This window comes from Macaca thibetana, chromosome 14, assembly GCF_024542745.1.
Source record: "Macaca thibetana thibetana isolate TM-01 chromosome 14, ASM2454274v1, whole genome shotgun sequence".
NCBI lineage: Eukaryota > Metazoa > Chordata > Mammalia > Primates > Cercopithecidae > Macaca > Macaca thibetana.
This window is the reverse complement of record NC_065591.1, coordinates 49,462,148-49,482,917: the sequence shown is the minus strand read 5'-3', so window position 1 is coordinate 49,482,917 and position 20,770 is coordinate 49,462,148. Positions and strand designations below refer to the sequence as shown.

The window sequence follows — 20,770 nt, the reverse complement described above, 5'->3', positions numbered from 1 at the left end:
TGGGCCTCTGCCCTGTGGTTCATGTGTTCAGCTCACTGCTATGAAATTTGAACTAGTCTGTCCAGTTAAAATAATTGTAGATTTATTTTACAAGTTTTAAAGTGATCATCAGAGGCACGGTTCTGCACTCCATGAATTTCACACCATTTTGTGTTTCTATTCCTTGATGAATTCTTCCAGTGGGACATAGAAACCCAAGACGCTGAAGCAGAACACTGTAGGGTCTATGAGTACTTCATAGCGACGTATGAATGTAAGAGAACTGCACAGTAAAAAGAGATAAAGCTTGTCTCCATGATTCTTGTTCAGCAGTGACCTCTCAAGAGTTGCTAAATTCACAATATTAACACATACTATAAATAGTTTTGTCTTAAAAATAAGTGTTTAGCCAGTCCTGCCCTGGCACCTGGTGGATATAATAACTCCCAAACCTAAATGCCACGTTATGGGGTGGGGGAGGCAGATGTGATGACGAAGGCTCCTGCGGCAGCTGTCTGACCTTCGTCTAACTTGTGCCCGCCACAGTCTCCCTTAGGATCCTAGTTATGCCCCTGCTTCCCACCCTGGTGGCACTCATGGGACTCGCGGGGGGAGAAGATCAACTTTAGCTGCGCTGCTGCACTTACCTAAGATTTTGCTAATGTTGGAGTTATGCATGTCGGGGAAGGCCTGAAGGATTTTCCTCCTCTCATCCTTTGCCCAAACCATGAATGCATTCATTGGTCGCTTGATGTGTGGCTCGCTGCTGGCACGGCCGCGGGCGTCCCTGTAGACTCGTGCTTCAGCCACAGTGGCACCTCCTGTTGGCCAACAATAATACTGCTGTAGTTTAGCTGCAGAGCCATTCATTGCTTTACTTCCTGTAATGTCAGGGCAGGAAGAAGAAGATTAATGGAAAGTGTTATTTTGTGGATAATGTCACACAGCTTGCCACCTGGGTCAGCTGTTTTCCCCAGGTCCTCCTCTTCTTTTCTAAGTGACTTCTTGGAAGTAGAAGGCAGGTTCAAAGGACAGTTCTACAGGCTCTTCTGATGTAGCCCTCAAAGGCACACTAAGAATTAATTTTGTGTGTGTTTTATACACCCTACCACATTTACTACAATAAATGGAAGGTGATTATAGAGCAATGAATGACATTACCTTATGGCAAACTTTCCTTCTGTAATTCCTTTCTTCAAAAGCATGCTCTTACCAGTCATTTTAGACTCATTTGCCCCAGATCACAACCACTCTATATGTTTCCCCCAAATAGAATTGTTTTTCACAATATTGTGTTCACCTGTGCTCTTCTCACTGCCTAGAAGACCCTTCTCCTACTCCTTCATGCTAAATCCCATTCATCCTTCAATGCTGACATGTTTCATGATTGAATGAATTAATTCTATGAAAAACATTAATTGAGCAATTACTATAACCTAGGTTTTATGCCAGGTGCTAAGGAGACCATGGTAAATAAAACAGCCCCTGCTTCTAAGGAGCTCACAGTTCAGAGTAAGGATAGACAATGATAACAAAGAGGGTAAGAGGTGCTACTATACTGACGTTAACAGGGCACCGAAAGAGCACCAGACAGAATGGTCAGCTAGCACTTCCTAGATGAGATGTCTAAACTGAGTCTTCAAGGATGAATAGGAATCAGCAAGTGAGTGGGAGAGGAAGTAAAGTCCGATGGGAAGGGTAATTCAGGCTAAAGGAACAGAATTTGCAATGATGCTCCCCAGGCTGCACTCAGTCCTCCTGCTTTCAGGAGACATGCCCCATAGTAATTATTGTTTATGTGACTATCTCCCTCCTTTCCACTCCTCTCAGGAATATGAGATACCTAAAGTTAGTGATTATGCTGTACTCATTCTTGTATCCTCAGGATTTTTCACATAACAGATAATACAATATTCATTAAGCAAAGATTATTTGGTTTTCAACTCATATGCAAAAGTCATAGACTGAGGCATTTATTTCAAGCGTCCTGTTCCATTTTTCTGTTTAAGTGTAGTTCTTTAACATCTATGAAACTATGCCTAAATTCCTGATGTTTTATAATTTCCAAAGAGCTGACTCTAGTAACATACGAGATTGAAAGCTCCTTGAAGATAGGACAAGGGCTGGGTCTTATTCACTGCTCTATTCCTAGGATTCATTAAAGTACTTGGCACATAGGATTTCAGTTAGTAAATTATGTTATATTAATGAATGATTGAATAAATAAATGAATGAATGAACATAGCTCTTACTTGTCTTCATGCACTCTATGCCAGGGTGATATACTGATGTATACTTTGTGATGTGGCAACTCCTGACTATCTCCCACAGATTGAGAACTTTTATAATTAAACGTAAAGTGGTCGGACTGATAGCCTCAGACAAGGCTTCTACCGCATAACAGGAAAGCCTACGCCCAGAAGTTTAGAAGCAAAATGTACATTAAAATCAACATTTCTATTTTCTGGAAAAAGTAAATCCTTTCCGCTCAGTGAAGTTATTATACAGGACCAACATGATTCAATCAATTTCTGGCCCTTCCTCTCTATTTTTAGATACCTTGGTTAAGTAGAAATTTGTTTGTGTCAAAGCCAGTAATAAATTACAACATTATAGTGCACTATTATTTAGCAAATATGGTCATCATTTACTGCAAACAAAAGACAGTATAAAAGGGTGGGATTGGCTAACATGAATTTTTTTCTAAACAGGAAGGAGAGCAGAAAGGCTACTTTCTGAAGACTGTACAAAAATAACATATTTTATAAACAGCCCTTCTTTTTGGCCTACTAGATAGAATGATCCTTTACATGAAAAGTCTTAGATCCCAAGATGCATAACTAATATGATACCTTTTTGCCACCATACCCACAGTACATTAATTTCATTTAAAATGCACTGACCATACAGGATAAATTGATTTCACTTTATATGGGTTTGACAGCCATGTTTATTGTGCAGTGAAATGTAGTGTAGCTTCCAGCCGACAATATCCATCAACACAGGGCAATATGCTGACTGCTGGGCCAGATGAAGGCATACATTACTCTGGAAGTGAAACACTCATTCAGATACGACAGTGTCTTCTCCTGAGGATCACCATGGTAATTTATGATGCCCTCAGTGCCATTACTTTACAACTGACATGGATTCAGCAATTTATATACTGACATGCATTCACATAAAAGGAGACAGGTTTGTGGAGAATGTCAGATGCAAAAACATTTCAATATTATTCTAAGTTAACTGCTATGCCACAGGTGATTAACATTTGAGACCTGCTTCTTCTGTTGTAGCTTTCTCTTCACCTCTAGCAAAACCAAATAGTCAGCTTCCATTTATTTCTTCATTTAAAATATGTATTTCATTGTAAATGGGAAGTTTTACTGTCCCAAAGACTGACAGAGATCATAGTGGATTTTTAGATGCTGGCTTTAGTATAAACATTCTAGATTCTCTACTTGGTACCAACTGAGTCTCCCAGATATGCCATACATATGCCCAATCTCTCTCCCACTCATGCTATACCACAGTCTTCACATATCCTTCCTACTCTCTTCTACTTTACCAATTTCTACCTTTTTCCGAGGAACAGAGCTCAAGTCTGACCTCTACCCTGCACTGACCTTTACTTTTACTCCTACATCACATATTATCTTCAGGAGCTGAAGGATAAGGAATTGATTACACAGCAGTTTTCTGGGACTCACATGAAATGCTTCCAGAAGTTGAAAAATTCAAGCACGGTGCACAGAACAAAAACATGAATTAAGAAGGCAAAGAATAGAAAATGCTTTAGATCATGTGCACATCTCTTTTTTCTGGTCACCTCTTCTCTCTTCCAGAAGGAGTGAACCATAAGTGAATGGGGACATCCTAAGCTAAACTAGAAATGTTGTATCAGATGAACCAAGATTTGGGAAGAAGAGATTTACCCAGGGAGGCCAACATTTGAAACTACTTTTAAAGCGAATCTGATACCTGATCAACTACAGCAGCGACTTTTAACACCACACAGATTGCAGTGCCCAGATCCCTTTGCAAAATCATAACTTGGAAAATGTTTTCCTGTTTTTCCTTCTCCCACTCTTCCTATTTTTGCCCCTTTCCTGTTCTATCTCCCAAATACGTAGTACTCTAAAGCTATTTTACGACGATGCAAATTATGCCCAGGAGGTCACTCTCCTTAATTAGAAAGTCAATGAAAACAACAATAACAAATCAAATATGCATATAAAAGTGGTCTCACCTTTGCTTTCACCGCCACCACTAACATCCTAGAAAGGGAGTCTATCCTTCCCTAGATTTATAATATCTGAGTTAACACCTGGGTAATGTACAGAAAATACAGTAATAGAAACCACAAATGCCCCACAAATACATATTGAGGGTTTCCTCTATTCTGTCTTTTTGAAGTGACTATGCCATTTAAGACTTACATGGAATTCATTGAAGCATCCATATGAGTACTATGCAGAAAGATGTTTTCAATGAATATTTCTTAAATATTTTGATAGAAAACATTTCTCAATATTACTTTTTTTCATTTAAAGCTGACAACTTATCTATTACTTGAATTTACAATCTAAGTTCGAGTTAAGCTTAGATTCAGAATTTTAAGAAAGTATTAGAGCCTACAAAGTCAAAAGAACATTTATTAAGTGTCCCTAAACTTTGCTTCTGATACAAAATGGTAAAGGAATTGTTGCCACAGTAGAAATACTTACGATTGTATGTGTGTGTACAAATTCAGAAATTTAAAAATGGAAATTACATACCTGGAAATCCCTTATAAACACATAAGAAAAATTTTATAGCATATTATAAATTGTTTTCAAAAGGTATACTATTAATCTGTGTATCTGAAGTCTAAAATTCACTTTGTTATAATTAATTTTAAAAATATGCATATTGTATGATTTCATACTGCTCCATTCATCATTAAGTGCAAAACACCAAATATTTCATTCTTAAATAGCCAATAGTCTGCATCAGAATCCAGAACTTGGAATGGCTCATAATTCTATGAGGCAGCTTCTTCTCCTTTTAATAGCAGAGGAGCCATTTGTGAGTTCAGCGTATGCTTTTTCATGGAAAGCAGTTAGAAGAAGCCTAGACCCACAGCTATGTACCTGGAGACGGCTTTCCAGCTGACCTAAGAGTCTTTAATTGCCAGCAACAGCAGTCCCAAATGACAGTTACTGAAAGGCCAAGAGATCAACAGCACCACAGTAGGCTTCAAGGGAAAGCAAGGTCTCTGTACGTCAGGAGAGGCTGCTCTGTACAACTTCCCCTAGAAGGCTCAAATTGGTTAATTCATCCTTCATCTCAGTTTGTGTAAAGACAAACTTTCAGTTAAAGATAGTTAATCTGCAGAGAGAAAATAGAAATTGCCAAGGCAAAAATCTCCTCAGAAAGCTGTGATTTGAATGATTTAAAGACAAGACAAAATTGAGTTTTTCCAGGTGGGTTGGAAAGAAGGCCAGTTTCACCATCACAGCCTCTGGAAATGGTCCTGAACTAATCCTGGAGAGGCCCCTTCCTGGTTAAATTCCAAGGGATATCCGAGTGAATGAGTGAGTGCTTGTGCATATATAAAATTATCCCTAAGGGGAACTCTGGTTAATTCTATAATGTGCCTAGTAATCATTTATTTATCTATTAATTCCATAAACACTTCTGACACAATTCATATGTACCCAGCATTGTGATGGGGTATACAAAGATAGATAATACATGTACTTTGTTTTTAAGGAATTTGGTCCCCAATGTGAGAAGACACATTAATTAAAAATTACAAACGATGCTAACAGAGGTAATTTAAAAATACTATTAGAGCAGGGAAAATAAGCTACTAACACAATTGGAGTGGACAGAGATGAATATTAGGGAGGCTTCAGAGTTGAAGTGGTGCTTGAGCGGGATCTTAAAGGAGAAGTAATAATTTACCAGCAGGTATGAATATGAAACTACTTTGGGCGAGGAAATCAGTGTGAGCAAAGGCACAGTTTATAACAAAAGCAAAGGACAATTTTAGGGAATAAAAAGAAGCTGGTGATGGCTTGGGTTTATGTAAAAATGAAAAAAAGAGGGGAGTACTAAGAGATGAAACCAGAAAAGTAAATAGGGACCAAATTTGCTAAGCACCTTGAATGCCAAGCTAAGAAATCTTTTAAGGTTTTTAAGCAGAAGAGTAACATGGAAAAAATATGTTCCAGAAGAGATCAGAATGGAAAACTAAATGAGAAATTACCACTGAAGAGTCTCAATGATTACCAGTGAATTGATAATAAAGAATAGAGAAAAATAAAGTAACTACCTCTTCAAGGGCCCATTAAAACTTACATTTTGTCAGACAGAATTAATGTGATACATGCAAAATATTGGCACAAAAGGTTGTATTATAAAATCAAATTCTGGTAATGGCAGAATAGCTCATATCAGACCTATCCTCCAACAGATAATAAATATAAACTCTGAAAAAAATATGAAAAAAAAAACCCATAGATGTTGAAGATTCCTGAGAGCTACCAAAACTAAACAGAAACTGGAGTGGATTCCATCCTAAAATGAAAGGCATTTTACTAACTGAAATTCTGTTTTCATAGTTTTTCCCATGAAGACACTTCCTAGTCTTCATAGCATGGAGTGGCTAGAACGCAAATAGAAAGTCAGTCTAATTGGCTTAATGTGTCAGAAGACAGAGTTTGAACTTACAAGTGGCTGCTGACCCCTGAACTTGCCATGTATTTAGAAGACTCAGGTGAACCCAATGAAAAAATAGAGCTGTGTATCTGGAAAATCTGAAAAGAGATTTCAACTGATGCCCTTTGCAAGAGAAACAGAATTTGAATTTGAATCCTATCAAGCTAGCAAGAATTCATAAACACCTTGGGCTTTCCACTGAAACTCCAGAGGGGCAACTCCTTAGGAATAAATTCTATATGCCAGGACTAAGGATTTGCCCTAAGACTAAAACCAAAATTAAAAAAGACTCTCCCTAACAATGCAAAAACTAAGTTTCCACAAGTTCAACGTGTATAGCAGGTAATTTAACTGCTTCCTGCCCCCAAAATTAAAAATTTTCAGAGGAAGATAATAGAATACAGAGTATCTACAATGGATAATCCACAACATACAATATATAATAAAAAATTGTGAGTTGTACAAACAAGCAGGAAAATGTGACCCAGAGACCAAAAAATAAAAAATAAATAAATAAAAGGAAGACAAATACTGGCTGAAAATTACCTGAATTTTGTGAGAAACATCAGCTAAGAGGTTTAAAACATTCAGGGAAATGCAGGCCAAATAAATACAAACAAAACCACACCTAGAAACTAGTTAAACTGCTGAAAAGCAAAGACAAAGAGAAAATTCCAGAGAAAAGGGCCATATTACTCACAGGGAAATAAAATTACAAATAAGGACTGATTATTCACTAGAAACAATGAAGACTAGTAGACTATAGAACATCTTTATAATGCTAAAAAAGGAAATAAATTCAGAGTTTTATCCAGTGAACATATGCTTCAAAAATGATTATGAAATATACTCTCAAATGATTAAAAGCTAAAAGAATGAGTTACCAGCAGACAAACACCAAAAGAGATATTCGAGGAAATTATTCAAGAGGAAAAGAAATAACACTCAATAAAAACCAGATATACAGAAAGAAAGGAAGAATATCAAAAATGATTTGTGATCATTTTTTCTTCTCTGGATTTCACTAATAAACAGCTAATTGTTTACTGTTTTTAAAAGGCAAGGAACTATTTAATACAAAATATAACATTGTATTGTGGGATTTGTAACATATAAAAAGGTAAAATATGGAACAATAGCATATTACCACAAAAGATGAGGGTATAAATAGAATTAGATTGTTAAAACTTGTTTTATTTTACATGAAGTGATAAAATTTTAACTGTAAGGATACTCAATTAAGGTTTGATAGTGAATTCTTAGAAAAACTAATTTAAAAAAATACGAAGAGGCCAGGCAGGTAGTTCATGCCTGCAATTTCCGCACTTTGGGAGGCAGAGGTGGGAGGATCTCGTGAGGCCAGGAGTTCAAGACCAGCCTGGGCAACATACTGAGATTCTGTCTCTACAAAAGGTTAAAAAGTTAGCTAGGTGTGGCGGCATGCACCTGTAGTTCCAGCTACTCAGGAGGCTGAGGTAGGAGGATTGCTTGAGCCCAGGAGGTTGAGGCTGGGCCACGGCACTCCAGCCTGGGTGATGGAACAAGACCTTGACTCAAAACAAAAAACAAACAAACAAAAGTAAAAAATACAAAGAAGTATAGCTACAAATTCAACAGAGTACTTCAAACAAAAGACCTTAAAAGGGATTCAATTAACACAAAGGAAGGCAGAAGAGGAGAAATAGAAGATGAAAAACTGAAGGAACAAATACAAATAGTGAAAAAATACTAAAGTGTAAGACCTAAGCCCAACAAATTTAATAATTATATTAAACAGAAATAAATCAAATTATCTAATTAAAAGTCAGTGATTTCTCTGAATAGATAAAGAGTAAGAATCAATGAAACAGAAAACAGATACAATAAAGACAACTTACAAAGTCAATGCTATAAACTTAAAAAGAACAACAGAATTAATAAATCCTAAGTAAGATGGGTCAACAGACAAAGAGAGAAGACAAAAATGCCAGTATTTGGACTGAAAGAGGAGATTTCACTGTAGATACTATCCATATTACAAAGATAAAAAGGGAATATTATAAATAACTTAATTTCAATAAATTTGACAACTTAGATAGAATGAACATATTTGTTGAAAGACACAAACTACCAAAATTCACTCAAGAATAAATAGAAAATCTGAATACACTGATAGCTAATCAATCAATTGAATTTATAACCAAGAACTTATCCACAAAGAAAATCGAAGCCCTGAATGGTTTCACTGGTAAGTTCTTTCAAACATTTAAGGAAAATAAGAATAATATTGCATAAAGGTAAGAAAGTAGAGGAAGAAGGAACACTTCTTAAATAAGTTTATGAGGCAGCACACCTTGACAGAGGTTTGAGCATAAGTGCAAAATTTTAAAATAAAATGTTAACAAATTGAATCCAGCCACATGTAAAAAATAGATAATACATCATGACCAAGTAGAACTTATCTCAGTAATGTGAAATTGGTTTAACATTTGAAATCCAGACAATGTAGCTCATTACATTAACAGAACAAAGGGAAAGAAAACACATGGTAATCACCACAGATTCAGAAAATGGTTTTGACAACATTCAATACTCAATCATGTTGGAAATGCTCAGGAAATTAGCATTAAAAGGAAACTTTCCCAGTCTGATAAAGGGCATTTCAGAAAAACCTACAGGTAACATCATAATAGTGAACTACCAAATGCTTTCTCCAAAAATGATCAACAAGGCAAACATGTCCACTCTCACCATTGTTAATCAACAATCAAAAAATAAAAAGCTCACGCTTTATAATTTGGGAAGCTAAGGTGGGCGGATCATGAGGTCAGGAGTTCAAGACCAGCCTGACCAATACGGTGAAACCCTGCTCTACTAAAAATACAAAAATTAGCCAGGTGTGGTGTCGTGTGCCTGTAATCCCAGCTACTCAGGAGGCTGAGGCAGGAGAATGTCTTGAAACTGGGAGGAGGCTGCAGTGAGCCGAGATCGTGCCACTGTACTCCAGGCTGGGCAACAGAGCAAGACTCCATCTCAAAAAAATAAAGTAAAACAAAATAAAAAATAAAAAAATAAAAAGCATACAAATTATAAGGGAACAAATAATGTCATCTATTCATATATAATTGTTTACATAAAAAATCCTAAGGAATTTACAAAATACTAGAACTAATAAGTGAATTTAACAGTATTACAATAAACAATAAAAATACAGAAATCAATCATATTTCTTTATACTAGCAGCAAACAATTAAAAAATAATATTCAAATTTATATATATAGTATCATCAGATAATAAAATACTTGGGAATAAATTTAACTGATAAAACTATTCAAGACATCTACACTAAAAACAATACAACATTTGTGACTTAAAGACCTAAATAAATGGAGGAATATACCATGTTCATTAATCAGAAGACTCAATATTGTTACAATGTTATTGTTCTCAAATTTATCTACAGATTCAACCAAATTCCAATAAAAATTATCCAAAGGTTTTTTCATTTAAGGTGACAAACTGATTTTAAAATTCATATGAAAAATAAAGCAGTAGGACAAACTAAAACAAACTTGAAGAAAATTAGAGGATTCAAACTACCTTAATGAAAATCAAGGCTGTTAAAGTGGAAAATGATAGTTTTTTCAACAAACACTGAACAAGTTGATAGATACACTTGAAAAAAATCTTGGATCTTGTATCACACATTATATCCAACAATAAGAGATAAATCATGACTTAAGAAAGAAAAAACTATAACACTCCTCTAAATATACATAAGACAATAATTTAGTGACTTTAAAGTAAAATGACTCTTAGATACAACATACAAATTACTAAATATACAAGAAAACTGTTAAATTAAACTTTATAAAAATTACAACTCTGCTTATCAAAAGTCATTGTTAAAAAAATAAAATGTCAAAGCGCATACTGGAAAAAATATTCAGAACACACATGTCTGACAAGAACTTGCATCCAGGATACACATAAAGAATGACCAAAAACCTCTAATTTTAAAACGGACAATAGACTTAAATGAACATTTTTACAAAAAAGGATATAGATATGGCCAATAAGCAGATGAAAAGGTATTCCCTATCATTAATCATCAGAAAAATGCAAATTGAAACCACAGTGAGATGCATTTCACATCCACTGGAATGGCTTAAGTGCTAAATGTTGGCAAGTATAGGGAGCAACTGTAACTCTAATATACTGGTGGTGAAAGTATAAAACAGCATAATCATTTTCTGGCAATTTCTTCTAATTAAAATGCATATTTGCATATGACCCAGCAACCAAATTAAAATTTCTGTCAAAAATAGACTTATATAAGAATATGACAGCAGTTTTATTAATAATAGGAAAAAGGAAAATAACTGGAGAATGAACAAATTGTGATATATCCATACAATGGAATACTACTCAAAATAAAACTGTTTTAACCCTTAGTTTAAAAAAGGCAAAAATGACAACAAAATAACTCCACAAAAAGAAGCAGAAAACCAACCATCCAACAAATAAAATGCTCTTTTTTTTGAAAGGTTACTTTTTCTGTGGACCTGAAAAGTAGGTGGCATATTCAGGCCATTGTGAACTCAAAGATAATCTCATTTACTAAAATGAATTATTAAAAAAACTATAATTGGTTGCTTATGAAGATAAAGAGACATAAGTATCACTACTGGGTTCCTTGTCAGAACTGTTGACAATCACAGTATTTCAGACTACTTCATTTTATTAATAGAATAGTTGATTTTCTCCTGTGGGATTCTGAAAAGTGACATAATACATTTGATAGTCCCTTATTTGGGTTAATAGAGAAAATGATACTGAATGCATTAGAAACAAAAATGTAGAAGATGAAATTTTAGAAGGGGATTGAAATTAGGAAAGAGAGTATTAATACTACACAGATTTGATTTTTCACCATATTTATCCTACTAAATTTATCTTAATACAATAGAGGTCAAATTCATTGTGTTGAAGTAATGACTGATAGATGTCTGTCTATGATTATGGAAACCTACTGCTAACTTATCATTCCTGTTCTGCCAGAATGTGAACTTACTTTCATTATAGGAAGGCTGCTTGGATTTCAAGTTTGATTTCTTCTTGCAAAAAAAAGAAAAAGGATTTGGCTATCCTAGTGGTTTATTTGGCAGACAAAATACATTCCATAGCTGAGTAAGAGCCTTAATCATTAAGGAAGTGAGGAAGTGATGTGTTCATCTTCTGAGAAGAAGAAATGCCAGAGGTGTAGAGTATGCTTTGTTCTCTGTATCTTTTGGAAAAATTACCTAGATATATTAGCAAAGAGTGACCTACTGATAGGTAAATGACTTAAGGAAGACAAAGGCAAAATATGGATACACAATTCTTCTGAGCTAGCGATTGGTGAATATGCAAGAGCCAACAGTACAGGAACAAAAGATGAATTATCTGTTGTACTTTAATTAAAGTGTTAATTCTTCATTTGCTGAATGTTGAGGAAGACCATAAGTTAATTTTAATATCTTTGTTTTCATCTTAAGGTTCTTTAGCCCTAGTAAAAACAAACCCCTATTTACTTTAACTATTGAAGCTATCTAGATCAATAAATTCACCAAATAAACTAGAGAGAGAGGATGAGAATGTGTGTGTGTGTGTGTGTGTGTGTGTGAGAGAGAGAGAGAGAGAGAGCGAGAGATAGGAATAGAAAGGCCTAGTTATATATAATGTACACATAAAAAATTCCACTGGGCACTTTGGAAACAAACTTTTTATTTTTATTAATTTAATTTAATTTAATTTAATTTTACTTTTTGAGACAGAGTCTCACTCTGTCACCCAGGCTGGAGTGCAGTGTGGTGATCTTGGTTTACTGCAATCTCCGCCTCCTGGGTTGAAGCAATTCTCCTGCCTCAGCCTCTTGAGTAACTGGGATTACAGACGTGAGCCACCACGCCCAACTAATCTTGTGTGTGTGCGTATTTTTAGTAGAGACAGGGTTTCACCATGTTGGCTAGGCTGGTCTTGAACTCCTGGCCTCAAATGATCTGCCTGCCTTGGCCTCCCAAAGTGCTGGGGTTACAGGATGAGCCACTGCTCTCGGCTGGAAACAAACATTTCATTAATCAGAGTACCAAAGTATTTCTTTAAAGAGCAATTTACCTTTTTGATAGACTAGGCCAGAGGTCGGTTTCTAGGATAGGAACACCAGGTGTACTAAGTAACTTTGCATAAAATAATATTTACAAAGTGCTTTCACTAATTACATTATCTCCATCCTCATTACAATCTTTTAAAATGAGTAGGAAGGCAGATATCTTTTCACCCACTTTATGAATGAGGAAAGTAAGACTCAGAGACATAATAGCACCTTCCCCTGATTAACCATTTGCTGATAATACGAAGCAGAGCCAGATCTAGAACCTAGATCTTCTGACTTTCAGCCTAGTACATCACCCCTTCACCAAAGCTACCCCAATCACTATTCGGCAATCTGAAACAACTCTGAATTTCAAAGCCCACCATTTCTTGGCTGGAACATTATTTTCCCCCTTTAAGGATGCCACTTCCCTGCCCAGCTAAGCATATTAGAAGAGCCCATTACCAGTTATGAAGTTCATGCCATTGTCTAATTGTTCTCTGAAATACTGCCCCACCAAAGATGCAAGGGCATGTAGATAAAGCACTAAGGACTAAAATTATAGCTAGGATTAAAACAATGCTAAATTAATGCATTCCTTGGTTACAGGATTATGAGCAAGTGTTATTGTGGATAAGACTTCTATTTTTTTTTCTATTAGAAACTCCATTCTCTTTAAAAGATCAACAAGAGGAACCAAAGGGAATTCCCTAAGGTCAGCTCTGAGGAAACATAAACCTCTAATTCAATAACTCTGCTACTGCTCTGAAAAAGGGCTTTATTATTGCAACATCCATATGGAGCCAATTGGACATTAATGACTAATCAATCCCTCCCCTTTCTATTCTACTTAAAGTGTCACAAACCATGTTTAGATTAGCCCATTTCCTGCTTAGGATTGCTCAAGATGTCTTTTGTTCTTTCAGGACCAGCCTGATGGAGGCAGCTTAAACAAACACACGACCGGAGTGGCGCAGGAGTTATAAAGTGCCATATGTGAATGAACAAAGGGGCTATACTAAAGCCTTTTGTGGTATTTGTTAATGTTTTTCATCTGAGCTTAAAAAGGCTTAATGACTTTGTGGTGAGCTGATGCATGTGGCTGGTGGCTTTGCAAAATGAAGGAAATTCTAATCAGTGATATACCAGTCTGTATTTTCAAGAGTCTCTTTCTTTCAGTTTTGATGCCTGTGTTTACTTTTTAAAAAATTCTCAAGTTATATTTACTTTACACAGATAGCTAAACAGAGTCCTTTATCTTATTTCAACTACAGAATCCCAGGGCAGCTGGGATAACTTATATTCTTTATTTTAATGACCTGAAGGTAGCATAGAGCATCAAATATTCCGCTTATTATCTATATGCTGTATTTATACATAGGAGGAGGGCTTACAAGCTGTTGAGCCCAGGTAAAAAGGCATCATTTAAGTTTGAACCAGTTTTCAGGACAACTGGGCTTAGGTTCAAGAAGATGCCCTTGGAGAATAAAGAGGCTGGTAAAAAGCTGGTAGACTGAATAATTCGTGTTGTTCAGCAGCTTTTGGCTTTATCTAACTCTAGCTCCTGTCATAGACTCTACGTGAAATTAAGAAGTGCAAAGCAAGATGAAGCAGGTCTCAGGAGTTAGTTAACAAAGGTACTACTAAATTCATTCTCTCATTTCAAGCTTTATCAATTGCCTTAGCCTTCACTATCTTTGCTGGACTATTATAAAAACTAGCCTTCCAGCTGATATTCTTACACCCAGTTTTAAATCCTTTAACCTCCACTTAAATACCTCCTCCTAATTTCAGCCAGAATGATCTGTCACAAATGCAATTCGGACTAGGCCACTGCTATATTTAAAACACTTCAATGGCTCCCTCATGCCCACAAGATGAAGTTCACACTCCTTAGTACAGTACGGATGGCTCTCCGTGACCTGGCTCTCTGACTATGGCTCCAGTACCAGCTCTGGCTACTCTGCTTGGAACATTTTTTGTGTTATAACACTGAACTACTTCCAGTTCTCTACACGCTGTGTTGAGTATGTACATACTAGGAATCTGAGTTTTCTCCCTCCTTTCCTGAAATTACCTGGCCATCTTGCAATCACTCATTATTGAAGACTCGTCTCAGGGATTATTTATCCCATGAAAGTCTTACCTGGTTGCCAGGTTAGAATAAGTAGCCTAGGCTCTGACAGGTGGCACCCTATGTGTACCTCCATCTTAACATTTGCCATATTTTATCCAAATTACCAGTTTTATGTACCTAATTTCTTTTCTAGACTATGTACCCCGAAACAGTGGTAACTGCATTGTGTCTTATCTTTAGCTGCTACCCTTATCCCCAGGGTCTAGTAGCCAGGATGGCATAAGGTAGATACTCAAATGCTTACTAGTACAGTACAGTGGACATCTTCAACAGTGAGAATTTTAGAGTGAGTCTCTAATGCCCACATGTTCTATTAGAACCTGGGAATTTCTGAAATCAGATCTTGTAGAAATTTAATTTTATTTCTTATATTCTGTTAAGTGTCCTTTCTTGAAACATCTATAAAATAAGAATAATTTTGATGTGAAAAATGTACCCATAGTTGTTGTGTGGGACTCACAGATTATTGGTTCCAATCTTACTTTCTTTGATTGACTAGCCATACTGTACAGTTTTGAGATGTCAGCCTCCCTACTTCTAGAAAAACCTTGGAAGGATGGTAAGGCATGTCTGAGACTTTTGGAAATATTAAATCTGAAAACTATTCTAATGATGTAGGGTGTGTGCATATATATACATATATATATGTATATATATATGCAGTCAAGTAAGCATACATTAGGACTTTCCTTAAATATCAGATTCATTATAAAATAGATAAAATACACTCACTGAATTAGAGAACTCTAACAGGAGAGGGATGTTAAAGATTACCTAATCCATACTCCTCATTCCAAATGAGGAAACTTTGAGATTTAGAGAGATCAAAATTGTCCAAGTTTCACAGTTAATAAATGGCAAAATCACAACGGGCACTCAAATGTAACTATCTCAAATTTCACACTTCCCATCAGAATGAATTTCTTCAATGGTCAGCTGAATTGTTTCAATGGCATCCAAACTTAGCTTTTAAAACTCCTAACATGATTAATTTAACTGGCTGGAATCTGTCTTTCATTAGAATGGAAAATGCAGATTATGGGAGCAGCAGAAACTAATTATTTTTTTAAGGTTAGGGTTAAGGAATGAACAGTACTGAAAGGAGATCACTCAAGGATTTTAGAGATCAATCCAATCTGATGGGCCACCAATACTTCTTCACCCTGAGAACTGGTGAAAGTATTTGAAAAGTGCCTAATATTTCTGTGGTTTAAGGGATTAAAACAACTTTCAGTTTCCATTTCTAATTAAAATTTTCTGCTTTTTAATGAAAACTATAGGAAAAAGCTAATCCAACAAAGGCAACCAATTTAGTTGCTCATCTTGGAGAAAAACAGGAGGCAGCATGGCTCAGATGCCATATAGACAGATCTAGGTTTGAATTGTTGATCTGATCTTTCCTAGCTAAGTAGCCTTGGATAAATTATTTTCTTTCTCTAAACTGTAGTTTCATTTCTCTATTAAAGAGAACTAATAATTTCTACCTTGCAGCATCTTTGTGAGAAATAAATAGGCATACATGTAAATTTCCTAGCACAGTGACTGGAACCCAGTACCTACTCACTAAGCAGTAGTTCCTTTTAGAAATAGGTAGCAGTAATAATGGCAACAGAAGTAGTAGAATGCCTATTCCAGTACCAAGAACATAGCAGGTACTTAACTCATATGTGTTCCCTTTGTAGACTTTCCTCATACCTGGGTGATGTTTGCTATATTTTACATTCTACTCTTCAGGGAGTTACTAAATAAACTCGCAAGTTAACTGAAAAATGCAATTTATTCCTTAATGGAGCCTCTTTTCTTCCCAACTGCTAAAAATATATTTCAAAAGGTTCTCTATGATACAGTCTAAAATACAATGACTAGGCATAGGGCTCAACCAAGAAAGACCATCTCACATCTCCGCAGTTCCCATATATGGGAACAGAAGTCAGACCATACTGCTTATACAGAGCCAGAAGAGAGACCATTATCTTGTGAACCTACAGATCAGCTTTTTTTTAAATAAAGGACTCATTGGAATTACAAAGGATTTGAATTACTGACTATGGAATTAAAATAAATGGAGGGCAATGAAGTTTCAGGGACATTTGACAATTGTTTTTCTTCTTCTCCACGAACAAGTCTGTAGCTGTCCAGCGTGGAGCAGCTATTATCCTGTTACATTTTGTCCCTATGTAGGATCAACCTTCCCACAGAAGAGTCAGCTCATATTGAAACACCACGAGCAACTTCTCCGTCACCAAAGTAAAAAATACATATACATATATTGATACCAGTAAGCTTCAATTTGCATTTCTAATATAAATTTAAAATGATTGAACATATTGCTTATGAAATGCTTTTTTCCAGGTCTGAGACTTGGGATATTACATTTTTGTTCAGAGTTACGTGCCATAGCCTATTCCTAAATGTGGCAGTTTATAGTATATAGCAAATGACGATGCATTCTTACATAACCTTTCCCCTCTGGTACTATGACCTAACTTTGGCATCATTATGTCTCAGGTGTAAATACCCATTGAACAAAAACAATTAAAAAGAAAAACTGCACTCCTAAGTGAGAGGCAAAAGTACAAGACTGATCTGTAAGGCATCGATCAGTCACAGTAGACGGTGAAAATCCTACTTATTGGCATCCAGGAGGAGAGGAGGAAAGGAGTTATTTCTAGTGTGAGTTTGAATGAAAACCCACCTAACACCAGCTAAGCTTTCTCGTGTTATAACATGGAAAGATATCTACTTGAACATCCTCTCTGAAATAATATTAAAGAGAGCAGAGGAATAAAGAAACTTACAGATCTCCAAAAGCAACCTAACTACTGCATTTCCATTATTCTTAACCTCTCTAGTCTAAATCAGTCTTGAATGATTAAAGGTTAATGCATATCTATTTGGTGGTAAAGTCCAAATTCCTCAGCCTGGTAATCAAGGCCCTCCTTAATGTGTCACCCATCTATTTCTGTAACATACTCAATTCAACAAATATTTATTAATTGCAAGTATGTGCAAGGCTTTGTGTTGGGCTTGGTGGAGAAGACAAAGATGAAAAAGATGATTCTTCCCTTCTGGAGTTTTCCTATGAAAGTCTATCTGCTTAATGTCTGTGTCTGCTTAGATTATTCCCTCAGCTGAAAGATTTTCCTCTTCTTTTTGCTTATCCAAACCTAGGCTTATCTCCAGCCACACTTCTATCAGGTTTTCCAGAACCATTGCTGTCCACAAAGCACTGCAGCTTCCTCCTCTAAATAGTAGCCTTTTCTGTTTCTTTAATGATGTACTTGAACATTTAATACCTTAAACTGCTTTGCTTTTTATGTGTAATAAGCTTGTAATCCCAACTACATTACTAGCTCTTGAAGAATATAATGTGGTCTAAAAACCTTTCCCTCCATGCCCATAACAGTATGGTGTATATAAGAGATAATCAGTACATTATAACTTGGTTGAACATATGGGTAAAACTGAAGATTTGGAGGCCATAAGTAGGGACAGATCCTGGTTAGAAAGACCTGGTTCCTAGCACCGGAGATTCAGTCTACAGAGACCCACCTCTAAAGAGGTAGAAAATAGACAGCAGATAAATGAGTACAGGCAGGGATAGAAAAGCAGAACAAAATAAGAAGAGCAATCTAGAAAGAGACATTCAGAAACAGTCATGCATTGCTTAACGATGAGGATACCTTAAATGAATCCTTGGGCAATTTTGTCATTGTGCAAACATCATAGAATGTACTTACCAACCTAGATGGTATAGTCTACTGTACACCTAGGCTATATGGTATAGTCCATCGCTCCTAGACTACAAACACATACAGCATGTTACTGTACTGAATACTGTAGGCAACGGCAATACAACGGTAAGTATTTGTGTAATTTGTTTAAACATATTTAAACACAGACAGTGTACAGAAAAAATACGGTCCTGTACTCTTATAGGACCACCATCATATATGTGGGCCATCATTGACTTAAATGTCATTAAGTGGTGCATGACTGTATAAGAAGACCTTGGTTAAGAAAAGATAGGAAGTCAGTAACAGAAACTGGTGGAGGACTGGGTGGGTACTGACTCTTTGGAAAAAGTTTGAAACACAGTTATCAGAACTTGAAGAGCAGGAAAGGGACAGTTGGTCAAAGTTTGGCCTCAATTCAAATCCTGACCTTAAACAGGGAGAATTTAAAGCACATTCATAACTAGCCTGATGCTCATTAAATCCCATTACCTTAGGTTAGGCTGAATTCCACAGCCTGCAGGTAGAAAGTCAAGTGGCTCTTACTGCCAGGAGAGAAGAATCTGGGCAAAGTCCACAATCTCAAAAGCTACAGTCAGTCCAAATATGTCAGACAGAACTCTATCAGTCAGGGTTTAATCTAATGTGCTGGTTTATGTGAAGCAGACATACATACCGCTGAGGAAGCGAGGACTGATTTTGCAGTCCCATCAGGAACATATGCTAGCTATTCTTGTCTTGGGTCTAATTTTCATGGTAGATAGTATTAATCTTTCATTGCTCAGTTGCTGTAGCAAGCTGGAGAAGTACAGTCATTACTCAGTATCTGAGAGAGATTAGTTCCAGGACCCCCTACAGATACCAAAATCCTCAGATGCCCAAGTCCCTTATATAAAATGGTATAATCCCTGCACATATCCTCCCACATACCTGAAACAATCTCTAGATTACTTATGTTACCTTATACAATGTAAATACTATGTAAATAGTTGTTACATGGCATTGTTTAGGAAATAATCACATGGAAAAAGTCTGTACATGTTCAGTACAGACACAAACAGCCATTTTTTTGTGTGAATTTTTTTTATCTACCGTCGATTGAATCTACAGATGCAGAACTTGCAGATACAGACAGCAGACTATATTTCTATGCGATTCAGTAATGACGTAGACTGGCATTTCTTCCCCAGGGTAAAGAATATTCAGTCAGAAAAGTAGATCTTTTTGAGATAATTATTCATACTGCCATTGACACTTCTTTAGAAAAGGCAGCCCAACGAGAAACCAGCTATCTGGTAGGGCTACATTCCTCACTAAAGAGAGGCTAGGTCTTTGATTGGGCTTTCTTTCCTAAGCAACAATAAGCAGCAGGTTGAGTTCCTTTTATGGAGTATTAGGAGATGGAGTTATACAAGAATCTTGACATTTCACTATCTTGCCCCATCAGGACTATACATCACTCGGAGGGTTCAATGGAAATTGTTTTCTACCAACATTAAAAGTTATTTGGGAGCTTTTAAGACACAGCAAATATATTTCTTTAAGAGAAGTTTATTTGCTTGTTTAAGAGAGCTGCACTTTATATATAGTGCTGATATAAACTGGTGCACAGGATCCTCTAAAACTGTTTATATCCACAGTAAAATACATTTTTGTGATACTCATACAACAGAGTTAGTCCAGAGCCCAGGGCTTTGTGGACTCTGCTTATATCCCAGCCTCTGTGGCTATTACTCCTTTTCACCAGGTCTTAGGCCTTCCTCACCACCCATCCTGGCCTCAGTCAACAGTCTGCCAGTTCTATAGAGACGCAATTGCCTATTCATTTCTCTGAAATGCCTGGACACCATTTTGGGTAGGTATGGAAAGCCAGACTCATACGCCCACAGCATAGTTCTAGTTAATGTTCCCTCTGATTTACCTGAGTCTTATCTTTTTATATGTATAATTTCTCATCTTTTATTCCTGGTATCTAGCAGTTGGATACCTTCTTGGGCAAAGGTATATCATCTCTGATATAATTACACAATAATTGTATTTATTTTTATTATTGCATCATCCCTAATTGATACTTATTATATTCTAGTTGCCTTGAAGGTGAA

The 20,770-nt window shown here is 36.2% G+C and overlaps 1 protein-coding gene across 35 annotated transcripts in view; it reads right to left on the bottom strand.

The window, feature by feature from the left end:
* The window catches only part of SOX6 (SRY-box transcription factor 6), a 784,476-nt gene that overhangs the window by 20,699 nt on the left and 743,007 nt on the right, over nt 1-20,770 (bottom strand). For 31 of the 35 annotated variants that reach the window (XM_050759333.1, XM_050759335.1, XM_050759331.1 and 28 more), the window contains one exon: nt 627-860. In XM_050759333.1, coding sequence (XP_050615290.1) covers nt 627-860 — 234 coding nt within the window. The remainder of the gene's footprint in view (nt 1-626; nt 861-20,770) is intronic. The other 4 variants (XM_050759328.1, XM_050759346.1, XM_050759357.1 and 1 more) reach the window with 1 other exon arrangement.